This window comes from Coenobita brevimanus, chromosome 67 (genome assembly GCF_032717465.1).
Source record: "Coenobita brevimanus isolate Jiangsu-jjx chromosome 67, ASM3271746v2, whole genome shotgun sequence".
NCBI lineage: Eukaryota > Metazoa > Arthropoda > Malacostraca > Decapoda > Coenobitidae > Coenobita > Coenobita brevimanus.
In genome coordinates, this window is record NC_137020.1 from 26,168,048 (window position 1) to 26,184,187 (window position 16,140).

At 41.0% G+C, this 16,140-nt stretch overlaps 1 protein-coding gene across 1 annotated transcript in view; it reads right to left on the reverse strand.

Moving 5' to 3' along the window:
* Nucleotides 1-340: 340 nt before the first annotated feature.
* The window catches only part of LOC145405467 (irregular chiasm C-roughest protein-like), a 146,279-nt gene continuing 130,479 nt past the window's right edge, over nt 341-16,140 (reverse strand). Inside the window, exons 13-15 of the mRNA XM_080276817.1 lie at nt 5,254-5,498; nt 1,382-1,987; nt 341-433 (exon numbers count right to left, since the gene is read on the reverse strand). Coding sequence (XP_080132943.1) covers nt 1,436-1,987; nt 5,254-5,498 — 797 coding nt within the window. The 3' untranslated portion in view covers nt 341-433; nt 1,382-1,435. The remainder of the gene's footprint in view (nt 434-1,381; nt 1,988-5,253; nt 5,499-16,140) is intronic.

The following is a 16,140-nucleotide window of genomic DNA, read 5'->3' on the forward strand; positions in this document are numbered from 1 at the left end:
TAGGAAGGGGCGTATGGCTAGCAGACGTTGTGCTTTAACGCTTATTCTTCTGCTCAGATGATTTCCCAAAGTTTGTCAGTTCTGAGCCATATAAGGCTTAATCCCAGAGTTCAACAACAAATTAAGACAATATCGCTGTTATGCGTCTTTTCCATGACACTTTCGTAATTAGCACCATTATACATGTTAACCTCTTGCTTCAGCACAGCACTTAACGTGAAGCGATGACAAGTTTTTGCCAAGTTAAAGCGGACAGAGCGTAATTCAGGAGAGCTTGAGGAGTGGTGTGAGGTCGGTGTAGGGATGGGTGCCGCCCTCATCCTCAGTGAACCATCGCGCACACAGTGTCTCCTCCGCAGCAACATAGCCGTGCCTGATCTCCCAAACTCATCCTCCACACATTCTGATTCACGGTCACATAAGCTGTCATGGCCTGCGGATGTATATGAGAAAATGAGACGCAAAAATACAAAATGATGCTGTATGCTAACAAGAAAGTTAAGGGGAAAAAATAGAACATAAGATAATGTACAAGTTAAGCCAATCCTTTTGATATCTATAGACCATGCTTATATCTGTTTGTCTGTCCATGCATACACACTGCTATATCATCATCCTGAATTTTTCTCACGCTTAATGATAGAGTAGGATAGGGTTTAGAAAAGGTAAATAATGAATTGTAAGACTCATCAACAATGCCTAGTTAAAAAGGACAAATATTCGTTCACCATAAAATCCTCTGTAATCCAAGTTCCACCTCACAGCCCTAACCATCTCCTCGTATTTTGGAACGGGGGAGGGGTAGTACTTTCCCCTGTAGATACTAATCACTTTGCCAACCTGCCAAATAGTCAATCAGTCGACTAAAAAGTTAAAAAAAAAAAAAAAAAGTGCTGCCCCCGTATCGTTTGCCTCTCATCGGGAATTAATCCATCACCTTCCATGCCTCAGTTTCTTCCTCGTTTACCATATCCATCCACCTTTTAGAGTTTTGGCCTGCTGCGTCTTCTGATTTACTCAATGGTAGTATTAATCGAGGCAATATGTAGCAACTCCAGTTCGAGAAGTTTATCCTGCTCTGAATAAAACTGTAAGGAGATGGAAAGAATACACACACACACACACACACACACACACACACACACACACACAGAATAGAAAGAGGTCAGACCGAAGTGCATGGGAGGTCAGGGATAGATAAGGAAGACGTTCATGCAGATCAAGATGGTATTCATAAGGTCAGAAGAGTTCAGAAAGAGGTCAAAGAGAGGTCAAAAATTGTTCAGGAAATCGTACAGAAGTCCCGAGGTCAGAGAGAGAGAGAGGGAGAGGGAGGGGGAGGGAGAGGGAGGAATAGTGAGAAGAAGAAAAAGCCACATACCAATATAGAGTTCATGAGGTCTGTAGGAATTGGTCAGGGCGGGGAGGTCAAAGGTCACACGAGCGTGCCTGGCTTCATCATGGCCTCTGGGGAGAAGATGAACTTGGCTTCTGGGGAGGCCGTAATATCGTCGTGGTGGGAAGTGGGGAGGACAGACGGGGAGGCAGGCGCTCTGGGGGAACTTATTTTTGAGTTCCGGGGGTACGGAGGGGGTGGGGGAGAGCCATAGTTCCTGACGGAGGCGTAGACGGAGTGTCGTGAGAGGGTCGTGGCCGTCCCGTTGTGTCGTAGCACGGGAGGATTGGGATCGTGGTGGTGGTAATTCGAGGTAACAAGATTATCAGTGGTCTCAAGATCCACTCCACTGGTTATGTCCGTCCCTCTCACTAAATCCACATCCCTGGCTAAGTCGGCGCCCCGCATCCCTCTCCTGATGGTGCAGAAATCCGGGGCTATTTGCAAGGGCGGGTTGGTGTTGTTAGGCTGGGGGATGCTGGTGTAGGGGCCTAAATCGCTGATGGAGGCCCGTCTGCCGTTGGGTATCGGCGCGTAGTCCCGGCCGGTGTAGTCCACGAAGGGTACGTAGCCCCTGCCGCCCTCACCGTCCTGCTTAACGTAAAATTAAGATGAGAATCAGTGTTAGAGTTTGTTTAAGGTTAGGGATTGGCTGACTGATAAAGGAAACTGATCGTGAAAGTTGCTTGGAGTAACGCGAGATAATTTTAAATACGAGTGAGTGACTGGCTGATGGAGAAAATGGAAGGGTGTAGAGCACAGATTGGCCGCTTGATTGATTGGAATATAATAAGAAAATGAGTGAGGATAATATTAACTGACTGATTAAAGAACTGGATCATGGTTCTTGCTTAGACGAAAAGAAAAAAAGTATGAGAGGGATGATTAGTGACAGATTGACTGATTATTGAATTGATTAAAGATTATTGAATTGATTAAAGAAACTGATCGTGATGTAACAGAAGAAATATTCGAAGGGGAATATTATGATTATTGACAAAATGACTGACTAATTAATTAATTGACTGATTGACTGGAGTAAAAAGTAAGAAAAGATATTTTTAGTGGATGAATGATTTATTGATTAAAGAAACTGATATTGCATCTGCCTGGAGTAAGTGCAAAATTGGATATTAAAGTGAAGTAAAGAAGAAATATATATTAGAAGACATTAGTTACTGATTAACTGGATTAAAAGAAAAAATGGGAGATGGAAAGTTGGAAATGAAATTAAAAGATGTTAGTTGGAGGAAAAGAAGAAAAACGGAAGAAATTGTTAGGGATTATTGACTAATCTCGGTAAAAGTTGGATTAATGTAATAGGGAATATTAGCGGTTAACAGACTAAGAAAGCGAGGAGGGTAGAAGAGTGATTGATTGATTGACTTACTGATATGATTTAAAGAAGAAACGTGAGAGGGAAGATTAGTGACCGACTGATTGCTTAAATGATTGGTTGATTGATTGATTAAAGAAAATAGTAGTGACAGTCGCTAGGAGGAGACGAAAAAATGGGGGAGCGAAAATCAGATTGAGTAGAATTTATTTACATTAAAGTATGGTCTTCATTATAGAAAAAAAAATGAGAGCGGGAATATGAGGGGGTTTTCACTTGTATATAGAAACCAAATGACTGAAGGAAAAAAATGTGAGTGTCCGTAGAATTCTGTGCATAGAAAGTAGGAGAAAAAAATAGAGCAAAATGTATTTCCGGGTAAGTCATTTACCGAGAGAGAGAGAGAAAGAGTGATGATGATGATGATAGTGATGATGCTTGTATGCAGCTTAGGGAATATCATTATTTGTTCATGTATCGTATAATATGAAGCAAATGGATGGTAATTTATCCATCTCCTCCTATATGCATATACACATATATGTACATACTGTATATATGTAAGTATTTATACAGAGGAGGCATTTTTATGTAAATAGCTATACAGTATGTTATCAATTTGGTTCAATACAAGTCCATCCACTGCTCTGTCCGGATAAACAGTGTATATATGTCTCGTGCCTGTCTGTTCGTAACTGTCTAATTGCATTTACCTATCTATCTGTATCCTTCTTTCTAAATATACCTGTCTCGTCGTATGTACCTGTCAGTCTATTTTAACCTATCTGTAGACTCATATCTATTTGTACATTATTACCCTATCTTTGTTTATTCTTAACCATATCTCTGTTTGTAACTGTCCTAGGCATCTGTCAATCAATCAGTCAGTCAGTCCATATATATATTTATCTCTCTGCATCTATCTATGCAGTATTTTTACCTGTCTTTCAGTATCTGTCTATGCATTATTTTTACCTATTTGCACTTACGAGTATGTCTGTACCTATCTATCTTTGTCTATATAGTAGTCAGCGAATTAGCTCCCACCTGTGTTTGTACCTACAGTATATATTTATCTACCAGTACCGGTGAACAATTTTTCTATTTTTTATCCAGTTATATGCATGTACTCATCTTCTTACCCAACACACTTTTTACACAAACACACATTCCCATCCACACATCCCCATCCACACATCCCTATCCACACATTCCTATCCACACATCCCCATCCACACATTCCCCTACCAAAATAATAGAATCTTAATTAAACAGAAAATCGACTCTCTCACTGAAAATATGAGCCTTACTTCCGCCCATTACAATTTTTATATATATAGGTTAAAATTTTTTGCACTTTTTCCGGGTTTTAAATTGTAAATATTCGCTTCCATTATGACCATTAATTTTCTTAGCGGGAAAAATGTGTTCGTGTGGCTTTGATGGAGATTTTTTTTTTTTTTTGTTCCGTGTGTGTAGTTTTTTTTTTTCCCCCTTTTTTTTTCGTTTTTTCCTATGAGGTAGTTTGCATCCATTGTTGATCAGTATTATTCAGGACTGTCCCAAAAGTTAAGCCAGTTTTTTCTAATTGAGTTTTTTTCTTTTTTTTTGAGTGAGGAAGCCGTAGTGAATTATTAATACTGTTGTCTGGAAAAATTGGGATGTTAGGGAAAACTATGTAGGGGTTTAAATTTATTGGTTTATTTGGTACGGCCACCAGACGATTTTATTCAGCTGAGAACCCCTTGTGGTGAGGTTCATGAAGGCTGGATCTAACCCCACCACTTCGAATAGTAAATCTCTAACCAGGGAAATAAAATCGTCCGGAGATAGCAAGAATATACAGCACACTCTCATAAAAGGTGTCGAACTGAAAATAAATAAATGTCTTTTTTGTGTGTATTATAGCTACTACCAGACGATTTTATTCATCTTAGTTTAGACCTTAGTTGCGAAAGACTTAATGAAGCTTTATCTTACTCCTCAGGGTCGAAAACTTACAAATCAGCTGAGAAAAATCGTCTGGAAATAGCAAGAATGTGGAAGGGTTTGTGATGTGTGGGGAAAAATGAAAGGGAAGGGAACTAGGTGGGTCTTTAGCATTAGTTAGCGTATGTGGTGCTTTTGTGTGTGTGTGTGTGTGTGTGTGTGTGTGTGTTCTCTTCTCTTTTTGTTTTTTTCATTATGCACCATATACTCACTTTACTTGCATTCTCTGTCTGTCTGTCTGTCTGTCTCTCTCTCTCTCTCTCTCTCTCTCTCTCTCTCTCTCTCTCTCTCTCTCATACACACACACATGCATATTTCTGTCTGTCAGTCTATCTATATTTATCTGTATGTATGTCTGTCAGTCTGTATATTTGTCTATATTTTATCTGTCTATCTGTCCATCCATCTGTTCATTTATCTATCAAATTATTCATCCATCCGTCCATTCATTCACTCATCCCTCCGTCAGTTCGTCCGTCTAATCTGCGTCTTCACCTGTCCATCAAATCACCTATCCATCCACCTTACTCACGGGATCAGGAATAAAAGTATGAGGTGATGAGTCGCCACTGAGCCTGTTCAGCACCTGCACCGCCCTCAGCTTGCCGTCGTCTGCAGTGGGGGTGGTCTGGTCCAGGTGGCGGGTGGCGGTGGATAGGGCCGGGCTCGAACCCAGGCCCTCAGACAGCTTGGTTTCGGAGGCCGCTGAGTACATGTTGGCCACGGGGGGACCTGGGACCACGGTGAGGCTGGGAGGCTTCTCTGGAACTGGCGAATCTGAGGGGGAAAAGAGCGTAGAGTTACTGGAAAATGAAAGTTATGGTTGGATGGATGGGTAGGCGAATGGGTGGATAGATAGATAGGTGAATAGGTGGACAGATGAATGAATGGATAGTGAGATGGATGGGTGGACAGATAAATAGGAGTATAGGTCGAGAGATGCATAGGAGGATAGAGTCGGGTTACTGGAAAATGAAAGTTGTGGTTGGATGAATAGGTAGGCGAATGGATGGACAGATAGTTGAATAGGTGGACAAACGAATGGATGGGTAGAGAGAGAGGGATGGATGGACAGATATATAGGAGTATAGGTGGAGAGATGCATAGGAGGATAGGTGGATAGATGGATGGATAGACCGATAGGTAAGTGGATGGATGGATGAGTACATAGAGAGATGGGTGGAAGGATGAATGGATGGATGGATGGATGGACATATATAGGTTGATTGATACGTGGATGGATGGACAGATACATAGGAGGATGAATGAATGGATATATAAGTGGAGGGAGGGATGATTTGACTAATACATATATAAAGATTGGCTGAGACAGATACAGATAAGTTGATATATAAACAGATGTACTCGACCCAACGTTAAGCAAAGGAGCGTCTTAGGACCTGAAGAATCTGAGGGGAAAGAGAGAAAATGGGTTACTGTAGGGCAGTAAGAGAGGAATTTATTTTTACCTTTGTCGGAAGAGAAATATACGAGAGTTGCGCGTGCTTACTCGTTTTTCTTCTGCTAAGACAGCGTTTTGCATTTAACCACCACTACGCGCATACTAGACGACTCGATGTCCATCTTCGTCAAGTCTACTGTATTATTCCCCCTCTGCTCCACCAAAAGCCAACATATCCCCAGTCCCCCTACACCTTTCTTACCACCCCGCTACAACAGTACAATAAAAAGACGTTCTCGAGCCGAAGGGGTTATATAGAAAAGTTAAGAGGTGAGATGGAAGCGAAGAAGGAGGCTTACTGAGAGGAACTGAGGACCGAGGAAGAAGGGAGGAAGACTGAAGCTAAATTATGAGAGAGGGAGATTTGATGTAGAAAGGAGAATGGATAGAGAAGGAAGGAAGGAAGAAATGGTAGTGCTAGAAGATGAAGGAAGGAAGAATGGTAGTGATAGAAGATGAAGAAAGGTAAATGTTTAGTGTATTGGCAACAGTGCGTGTGCGTGTGTGCGTACAGTACAGTAAATTAGTTTTTATTCGATTAAGACGAACTTAGTGGAACGGCTGAGGTTTATCCAAGTATGAAGTAATTCAGTTCCGAAAACAGTGTCAGAGGTTATGGGTACCTGGCATGGTAAAAAAAAGTCGGTCATTTGAATGACTAACGAGCATATATGGAAGTGAATGCATCATCTTGTTTGGTCTTGCTACCTCTCAAACGATTTTGTTCAGCTTAGTGGATATTTCTTTTAGGGCAGGAGAAATTTCAAGGTTACGTACAGCTAATCGGTGTTTCGAATGATCCGCCTTAATCTGTGTAATATTGCATGGAGGTAGAGAAGAAGAATATAATCGACCTCCCCTGGATGAAAGAGTTATAGCTTCTCCATCTTTCCCTTACCCGTTGATTAATCCCTTGACGACTAAGGTTTTCTCCCAGTTTTAATAAAACCATCAGGTTACTGAAAAAATAAAATAAATTAGACCATCACCGTAGTGGTTAACTCACGGCTGAAACAACTAAAATTCTACCCCAGCTAACGTCAGGCTATTTGCTTCAGTAGAGACTGCGTAACAGGAGACTGACAGAGGTAATACTGTTTTCGTTAACCCATTCATTGTTTGAAGAACTGTAATATTCTCTTCTACCTGACGCCAGAAGGTTTTACTGAGCTAAGAATGAGTAAGAGAAGACTGCTAGACTTAAGAGAATCTCGCATCACCTTCCTTGTACTGTACCTCCCTATCCTGTGGTAATAATACACTCGAGTCACCCCTCTTCCCCCAACCCTCACAACAACAACCACCTTCCCTCTTAAGCTATCCAGCCGTAACCAAGATTAACCTGACAACATGGGAAGGGCGAATAATATTAGAAGAGGGGGGGGGGATAGGACGGGCATGGTGTTAGTGAGGGAGGGAAAGGGTTTTGTGGAAGGACGTGGGTATGTTTGGAATAGCGGTACGAGAGGGGGAACTAAGGAAAGGGTAAATAGGGAGGTGGTTTGCTAAGGGGAAATGGGGGGAGGGAAATGGGTATATGGCCTGGGGAATGGGTAAGGGGGAAGTGGGAAGGTTTGGTAAGGACAGGGAAAGGTCGAAGGCACAGAGTTTGAGAAAGAAGAGGAGGGATGAGGGAGGTGTGTTTCGTATATTGTTAACATTGATTATATACTGATTCAGTTGTCAGTGCGGTCAAATTTAACCCAACCCTGTGACCTTGCCCTTTAACCTAATATTCTACAAAACATAGGGTTAATACGAGTACCTTAGGTGTTCCTCTACTCCTCCACCAAACTTGGTTAAAGTTGGATAAGAAGTGCTTCACTTATTTTGTTCACACACACACACACACACACACACACACACACACACACACACACACACACACACACACACACACACACACACACACACACACACACACACACACACACACACACACACACACACACACACACACACACACACACACACACACACACACACAGACCTGTCGTTCGCGAGCGTGGGTGTAAAAATACATTACCCTATCAGGGAGGATAATGCCTTGTGCCCGGAGACTGCAGTGGACCTAATTCTTGTTTTATTAGTCTAACCCTTAAAGAATGAACTGTTTGCCTGACTAGGACGCTATTTTTACCAGGACACAATTATTAACAGGACGCTACTGTTCAGATGACTTGTTTCGAAGAGGCTACTGTGACGAGAACTTGGGTGTAATGGTGGATCTATTGTTAAAAAGTACGAAGTGACAGTTTTTGCGAAGAGATTTATTATGAACGGACTTGTTAGAAATAAACTCTCGTAACGGAGACGCCATTGTGAAGAGATATGTTACATAACGAAGGTCTGGAATGTAACGGCGACTCTATTGTTTCGAAGAGACTGAAAAGAACGGGGGTTCCATAACGAAGCCAGGATAGTTAGGCCTCGAGCAAAGCCATAGAACTGTTTGTCCTCGGAGGCTAAATTACTCCCTCGCTCAATTTCATTACATTCCAAACCTTCAGGCAGTCAGCGGGTGAATGGCTAGAACACTATTGTTACCAGGACGCTGTTGTTACGAAGGGGCTATTATTAGGAGGACCTGTTGTGGGAAACTGTTGGTGACAAAGATGGGGGATGAAACGGCGAATCTGTTGTTACGAAGACACACTTGTTAGGGCATTAATGTTACGTAGATATATTTGTTGCAACGACGTTATTGTTACAACTTGAACGTAACAGTGACTCTTGTTGGGACGACGCCACCATAACGAGTCCAGGGTAGTTAGGATGCGAACAAGGCCATATGGAATATCTTGTACACGGAAAATGAACTGCGAACCACATAATTATACTAGTCTAACCTTTCAAGCAATCAGCTGGTGGTTTCCTTGGACATTATTGTTACCAAGACACTACAGTAAAGATGACGCTATTGTTGGAAGAAGTTGTTATGAAGACCTTATTGTGACGAAAACTTGGATATATGATGGGTCTGTTATTATAAAGATATTCATCACGTATTACGAAGACTCTTATTATGAAGACTTTTATTACGAAGAGATTTGTTAGGAATGGACTATAGTTAGAAATTATTGCTACTAAAATGCTTTTTTGAGGAGAGTTAGGATATAACGAGGATTTGGGATGTAACGGTGAATGTTATTAAGATGACACCCTGTTGTTACAAGGATACAATAACTAGGATGGCACTAACGTAACAAGGCCAGGGTAGTTAGGCGCGAGCAGGGCCATAGAATTGCTTGTCCCCGGAGACTGTACTGTGCAAATTAGGTTCGTGACTGGCTCTTTAAGCATTCATGGGTAGGGTGGCTAAATACTCGTGTATCCATTCAATATGATAATTTTGAAAAACGTGGTATTGTACTCCTTTTACTCTAACCTGGCCTAAATTTCCCCTCTTTCCATCTTGAATGCTGAGTCGTAAAAATAGGTCAACACTAAAATAAGTTGCTAGTCACGAAGAAGTGTTATGGAAGGGATGTAGAGCCGAATACTGCTTTTTTTCCACTGGCCTACGTGAAATAAGCAGCAAAGGACGAAAATCTGAGCTAGGTTAAGGTAAAAAGAGTAAGGTGAGAGGGTTGACAAAAATCTAGCCTATTTTTAAAGAATATCTCGTCCAGCCAAGTGTGTGATTAGATGGACAGGTTAACAGGTAAATCCCAGTCCTTGGCTTGTATTTTCGTCTGTTAAGGAAGCTCCCTAACTCATCCTCCTCAGCGATTTATTTAGTTTATTACACATTGTTACTGTCTTCTGCGTTATTTAAGTCATTCCAATATCGCCATACTCTCATAAATAACGTACAGAATTATACTAATCGGGTGTGGCCAAAAATAAATCGCTAAGGAAGAGGTGCTAGGGAGCCTTCTTAAGCGACGAGAATACAGGCCCTCCCTTTACCCATCCAGTACCATAATCCCCTTGTTTGTTTTGGTTTTGCTGTTTTCAGATTATTTTATCTCGGTAAAGATCCATCGTGGTGAAGGGGTAAGAAATAGTCTCCAGTAACTCCTTCAGTGCGTGACTCTCTCTCTCTCTCTCTCTCTCTCTCTCTCTCTCTTTCTTCTGTTCTAGCTTCCACCACACGATTACAGTATTATATTACGCTTAGGAAGGACGTCTTGTAATAAAAGGGTAAACGAAACGCATATGCACTCATTTCATCCGGCTTCGTAAATGCTCGTGTAAATACCAAGAGATTAGGTAATGAACATTGAGTCCTTCAGCGAATACCATTACTGTTGTTCCCATCAAGAGTTATACCCTTGCTGGCTGAATTAACAAACAAGTAGCCCAGAGCTCTTCACCAGCTGGATATCTGGGCGTTTCATCAAGGGTTATGTGACTGGGTAAATTCATCCTTTCTACGCTGAGCTGCTGCTTAGGTTTAATTCTTGTTAACACCAGGTGAAAGGATTAACTTCTGTATTGCGAAAAGTCTCCCTTAAGCTGGATGTAGTCGCTTGACACACCAGTAATTATACAGGATGTCTACAAAGACCTGTGACATTACAAAAAATTGTTGTTAGTGTCTTAACATACTGAGATACAGTTTTTCACCCTACATAGGGGGGAGGCGGTGGCTCAATCGGTAGAGAGGTGGCTTGCGGTCCTATCGGACCCAGGTTCAAATCCCCGCTGGTGCAGGGAAGAGTTTAAGGATTTGAATTTCATTACGGCAGAGTTTATCGATCTACCAGAAGACCCGCCGACATGTCGTAAAAATACCCCCGCTAATACCAATACACCAGTCCTGTATGAGACAGCCCTAGCATGTACTCAATATGGACGGTGGGTGTTAGCGCCGAAGTGGTGACATGTAGAGGTGTACGATATGTAGGAGGACTACTGGGCCGTGGGAGCAGGCTGAGAAGCCTATGCCCAGAGTCGAGCACGTTAAAAAAAAAAAAAAAAAAAAATGTATCTCAGTATGCCAAACAGTATTTTCTTTCCATACGGAAGAAGTTGCATGTCTGTATGTTAAGACGTTTACAAGCAATACATTTTTGAGAGTCCAACAAAACGAGACACCCTGTGTATAAAAATCCATCCTTGTAGTAAAAAGGCTAACTCGTCAACTAGTAACATCGCATTATAACGACATAACTACATAACGAACTATTGACAAAATTAACACAAAACAACCCAGGTATCTCCAGCCAGTATATTGCCAATTATGACTGCTTAGCGAAAACAACATATAATGTGAAATCAGTCGTCCACAATAACTAAAACAACATATTGACAAAATGATCAAGTAAACGTCATTAAGTCTTCCGCCAATAATATCACATCGCTCCGCATTAACTATTAAGTGCTTTGATGGCATTACGTCTCTGTTAATCATGAGGCGTCTGACAAGAATAAAACGTTAAAGACGTTATGGAATTGAAGGAATTACTGGAGATTACATTTAATCCCTTCACTACCAGCGTTGTATCCGAAGCTGAATAAAACATCCTTCTGCTTCACAGCTTTTTACATTAACTATTACCAGTGTGCGATGGCTGGCTAAATTATCGGTTAAACTGTGTGTACATTCAGTCGTCCACAGCAACTATTCCACAACTTACTGCCTAAACGAACAACCAATGGGAATCGAGTTGTCCATATGAGCTGCTTTATGATTGGTGGGATGACAGTTCTGGTATGACTCGCTCTCCCATTCGTACTTCAACAGGGTCGTGGAGTATTGTTATCACCTGTAATGGCCTCTCTTAACTGCCACCTAACTACATGGTCGAGAGCCGTAACAAGGCAAACTCGGGACTCAAACTATGCTCCTGTGATTAGTAACTCGGAGCGTAACTGCCGGGGAGTCAGGGGCGGGTTGGTTGGTCACTGTTGGTAGGAGAGACGGAAGGCTTGGTTGGATGCTCACTTATACTCTTGTTTTAACCACTTAAGGTCTGAGAACGTCGGTTATTTTAATTCTTGTTGCCACTTGATCTTATTCAGCGTAGGCCGTTCATAGTTAAAAAGGATGATGATGATGATGATGATGAGGAGGAGGAGGAGGAAGAAAAAGAGGAGGAGGAGGAGGAGGTGTGAGTTAGAAATTCATATTCCTGTAGAGAGGCAAATGGCTAGCTGGTCACTGATTGGAGGTGTATTTTGTGGTAGTAATTTTATCTACCTTTAAACTTTCTTTTAAACGTCACCATATAGTCGGGTTGTATGTTGTTAAATATTTTACTTTATATTAAACTCCTCCGTATTTTGGTTTAGTTATTATACAAACCCTGACACATCGAATTAATTTCCCCTTACTGTAACTTCTGTGTTATATAATGGTGATTTAGGTATCCTTAAACTCCTTTCGATTTTGAGGCTGCTTCTGATAAAAAAATGCCGTCGCTCAGTCATTACTATCGACCTCTCTCTCTCTCTCTCTCTCTCTCTCTCTCTCTCTCTCTCTCTCTCTCTCTCTCTCTCTCTCTCTCTCTCTCTCTCTCTCTCTCTCTCTCTCTCTCTCTCTCTCTCTCACACACACACACACACACACACACACACACACACACACACACACACACTTTCTTTAACTCCTGATTGCTTGCTTCCCCACTGAGGCGGGCATGCAGCAATCACCCTTCCACAACTATTTCCACCCCTTTTCTGCCCATATGTCTAGGTAACAGGCATCCTTAGCTTTCCATTCATACAACAGGTAAGCTCTTAATCCTTCCATCCATTGCCCGTCTTTTTTTCATTTTATTCTTGTTTCACCTGACGATTTTGTTTTGGGGAGACATTTTACAGTGGAATATAGTTGTTTTTACCTTAACCTGGCCCAGATTTTCCTTCTTTTGCTACTGATGTCATGTAGTTCAGCGGCAGAAGAGGACAATGCTACCCCTCTACACCCATTCTGTATCATGCCTTTGTGACCAGCATCATATTCTAGTGTTGATTTTTTGTTACACCTCAGCATTCAAGATAAAGAGATGGCAATTTTAGGCCAAGTTAGAATAAAAAGAGTATAGTTGATCATGACAAGAGGTTCTTCACAGTTACGTAAAGCCATCTGAAGGTAACAAGAATAAACAGATCAAATTACGAAAGGTGATTCAGTATTATAAGTAGTAGTTCACAGTCTGCCTATCCCTCTGCCGATGACCTCCAGGCTTTCCAATACAGTTTAAATCCTTTCACTGTCTTGAAGGAGTGGGTGTTTTATTCAGGTTAAAGCCAAATTATATTTACCTTCACGTGAGAGAAATTTGCTCATTCCAAGAGTAAATAAGAGATGGTTTTATATCCTTTGACTGCTACAAATTCCCTGTGTGCGCGCGCGCACACACGCTCGCGCACACACACACACACACACACACACACACACACACACACACACACACACACACACACACACACACACAGTGTGTGTGTGTGTGTGTGTGTGTGTGTGTGTGTGTGTGTGGCTGTTTGTATGTTTTCTGTGTGAGTTGTGTTGATGAGCTGCAACCAAATTATTGAGAATTCTGTAATATCCAAGGTCTCTGCTCTATTGCGCAAGAACACCCACTCCCCCCCAACGCACACACACACACACACCATCGCCATTCCCACCCCACAAACACACACATCAAACAAACGCATACACACGCTTTCATCCTTTACCTCCAACCTTTCACTTCAAATCTCCCGGTGCTACTGGAGGGATTAGTTATTGCCTTTATAAATCTCCCTAGTGCAAAATGTCTTTCCTCAGTTGAATAAAATCCCGTGAGAGTAGTAAATATAAAGCAGAAAATTGCGTCACCGGATTGAAGTCGTTTAGTTATTCAGATCAGCCTGTGTGTGTGTGTGTGTGTGTGTGTGTGTGTGTGTGTGTGTGTGTGTGTCTCCAATCACGATAAATCCGTCTGGCAGTAAGCGAAATAAAATACAAAGTTCGCATACAGTTGTGAAAAAATTATGTTCTTTATATCCTTAGCGTTTCAGACGACATTACCCCCATCCTGTGTGTAGCTGGGAACGTTAGAGAACCAGAGGATGTACTTTCATTCTTGTGTTGCCTTCCCACCCTTTTTCACCATCTGCCAATGAACCAGTAGCCTACAACAATCAGCACGTCCACATATACAATAAACCACTGCCAAGAACACAAGAAACAAAGTGTAGTATAGTAGCACCATACTTTCACACAGATAAGTACAGAACACAGAAAGGAAAGTGATTATCTCCCACTGTAGGATTGTCAGTTGAACTACAGATAATCTACATAAAATGAATTACCAAGAAGCTTTAACACAGTGATGAAACTTGGAACAGATACAGCAGAACAGATATAACAAATAGCGTAGGTTCCGTCGCTTAACGAATTTTACTACGCAACATATACAGTACAGCGAAGTTGTTAGAAGTACAGTGATACCAACAAATAATTATTCGTTTATTCTACAATTTTGGTAACGAAATACAGTGCAAGTAACAGGTAGGGATAGCTTTTATTTAGAGAAAGTAATGGAAATGAAGTGCTATCAATCAGTAACTATTATTTTACTTTACTGTAGAGTCAGTGAAATTAGTGCTAGGAATTATTTTTTTACATTTAATGCGAAGTCATTGAAAAATTTACAGTGCTACCAACAAATTATGATTATTTTTACAAGTACAGTGCAGTTATTGATATTTTAGTGCCACCAAGAAGTTTTTTTTTTTTTTTTTTTTTTTTTTTTTTTAAACATTACATAGCTGCCAAGATTTCTTTTTCTACAGAGAATTTGCAGGAAATACATTACAGCAAACACTTATTTACACAGGCATTCTTACATACATTTTAACGATCAGTATTACCAACCTCTCCTAAACCTGACCGTGCGCCGACCGAGGTAATCTGCAACACAACGAAATGTTAAGAATTTTCCATAGTAATTATATGATTGTGTCACCTATGTTCATTTCCTTTAATATTTGTTTTGGATCTCCGCTTTACCTTCGTTTTAAATTATTAATTATATTTCTTTTTCTTTGACAATTGGTGATGAAAAAGTAAAATTTGTCATTTATTTTTGTGGTTTTGTTATTATTATTACCGTATTAATAATAATAATAATATTATTATTATTATTATTATTATTATTATCATCATCATCGTCATCATCATCATCATCATCATCATTATTTTTGTTATTGAATTACAGGGTGAAGAAAAGTTTATGATTATTATTATTACTCTTATTAGTATTATTATTATTATCATCACATTATTATTGTTACTACTACTACTACAACTACTGTTATTATTACACATTTTGTTGTTACTACTAGTGCTACAGTGCTAAATGCATAATTAAACGCTGATCAAATTATGGTTTTAATCGAAAGGGTGAAAAGGAAGAGAAAAGCAATAAGCAGAGAGAGAGAAAAAGAGAGAGAGAGAGGCGGCAATATAATGTTCGGGTTATTTTGACACCTTGGCAAGATCTTATATTATATGACGCAGGGAGACTTCGAATGGGGACCTGGAAGGTGGATTGGAACGGGGACGTGGAAGGGGACTTGGAAAGGGGACCTGGAATGGGAACCTGGAACGGGACTTTGAATGGAAACCTGAAAGGGGACTTGGAATGGAAACCTGGAAGTGGATTTGGAATGGGGACCTGGAAGGGGACTTGAAATGGGGACCTGGAAGGGGACTTGGACTGAGGACCTGGAAGAGGGTGCTGGACTTGGAATGGGGATCTGCAATAGGGTGCTGGGCTTGGAATGGGGACCTGGAATAGGGTGCTGGACTTGGAATGGGAATTTAGAGAGGGACGTGGACTGGGGACCTGGAGCCTTCTTAAGCGACGAAAATACAGGCCCTCCCTTAACCCATCCAGTACCATAATCCCCTTGTTTGTTTTGGTTTTGCTGTTTTCAGATTATTTTATCTCGGTAAAGATCCATCGTGGTGAAGGGGTAAGAAATAGTCTCCAGTAACTCCTTCAGTGCGTGACTCTC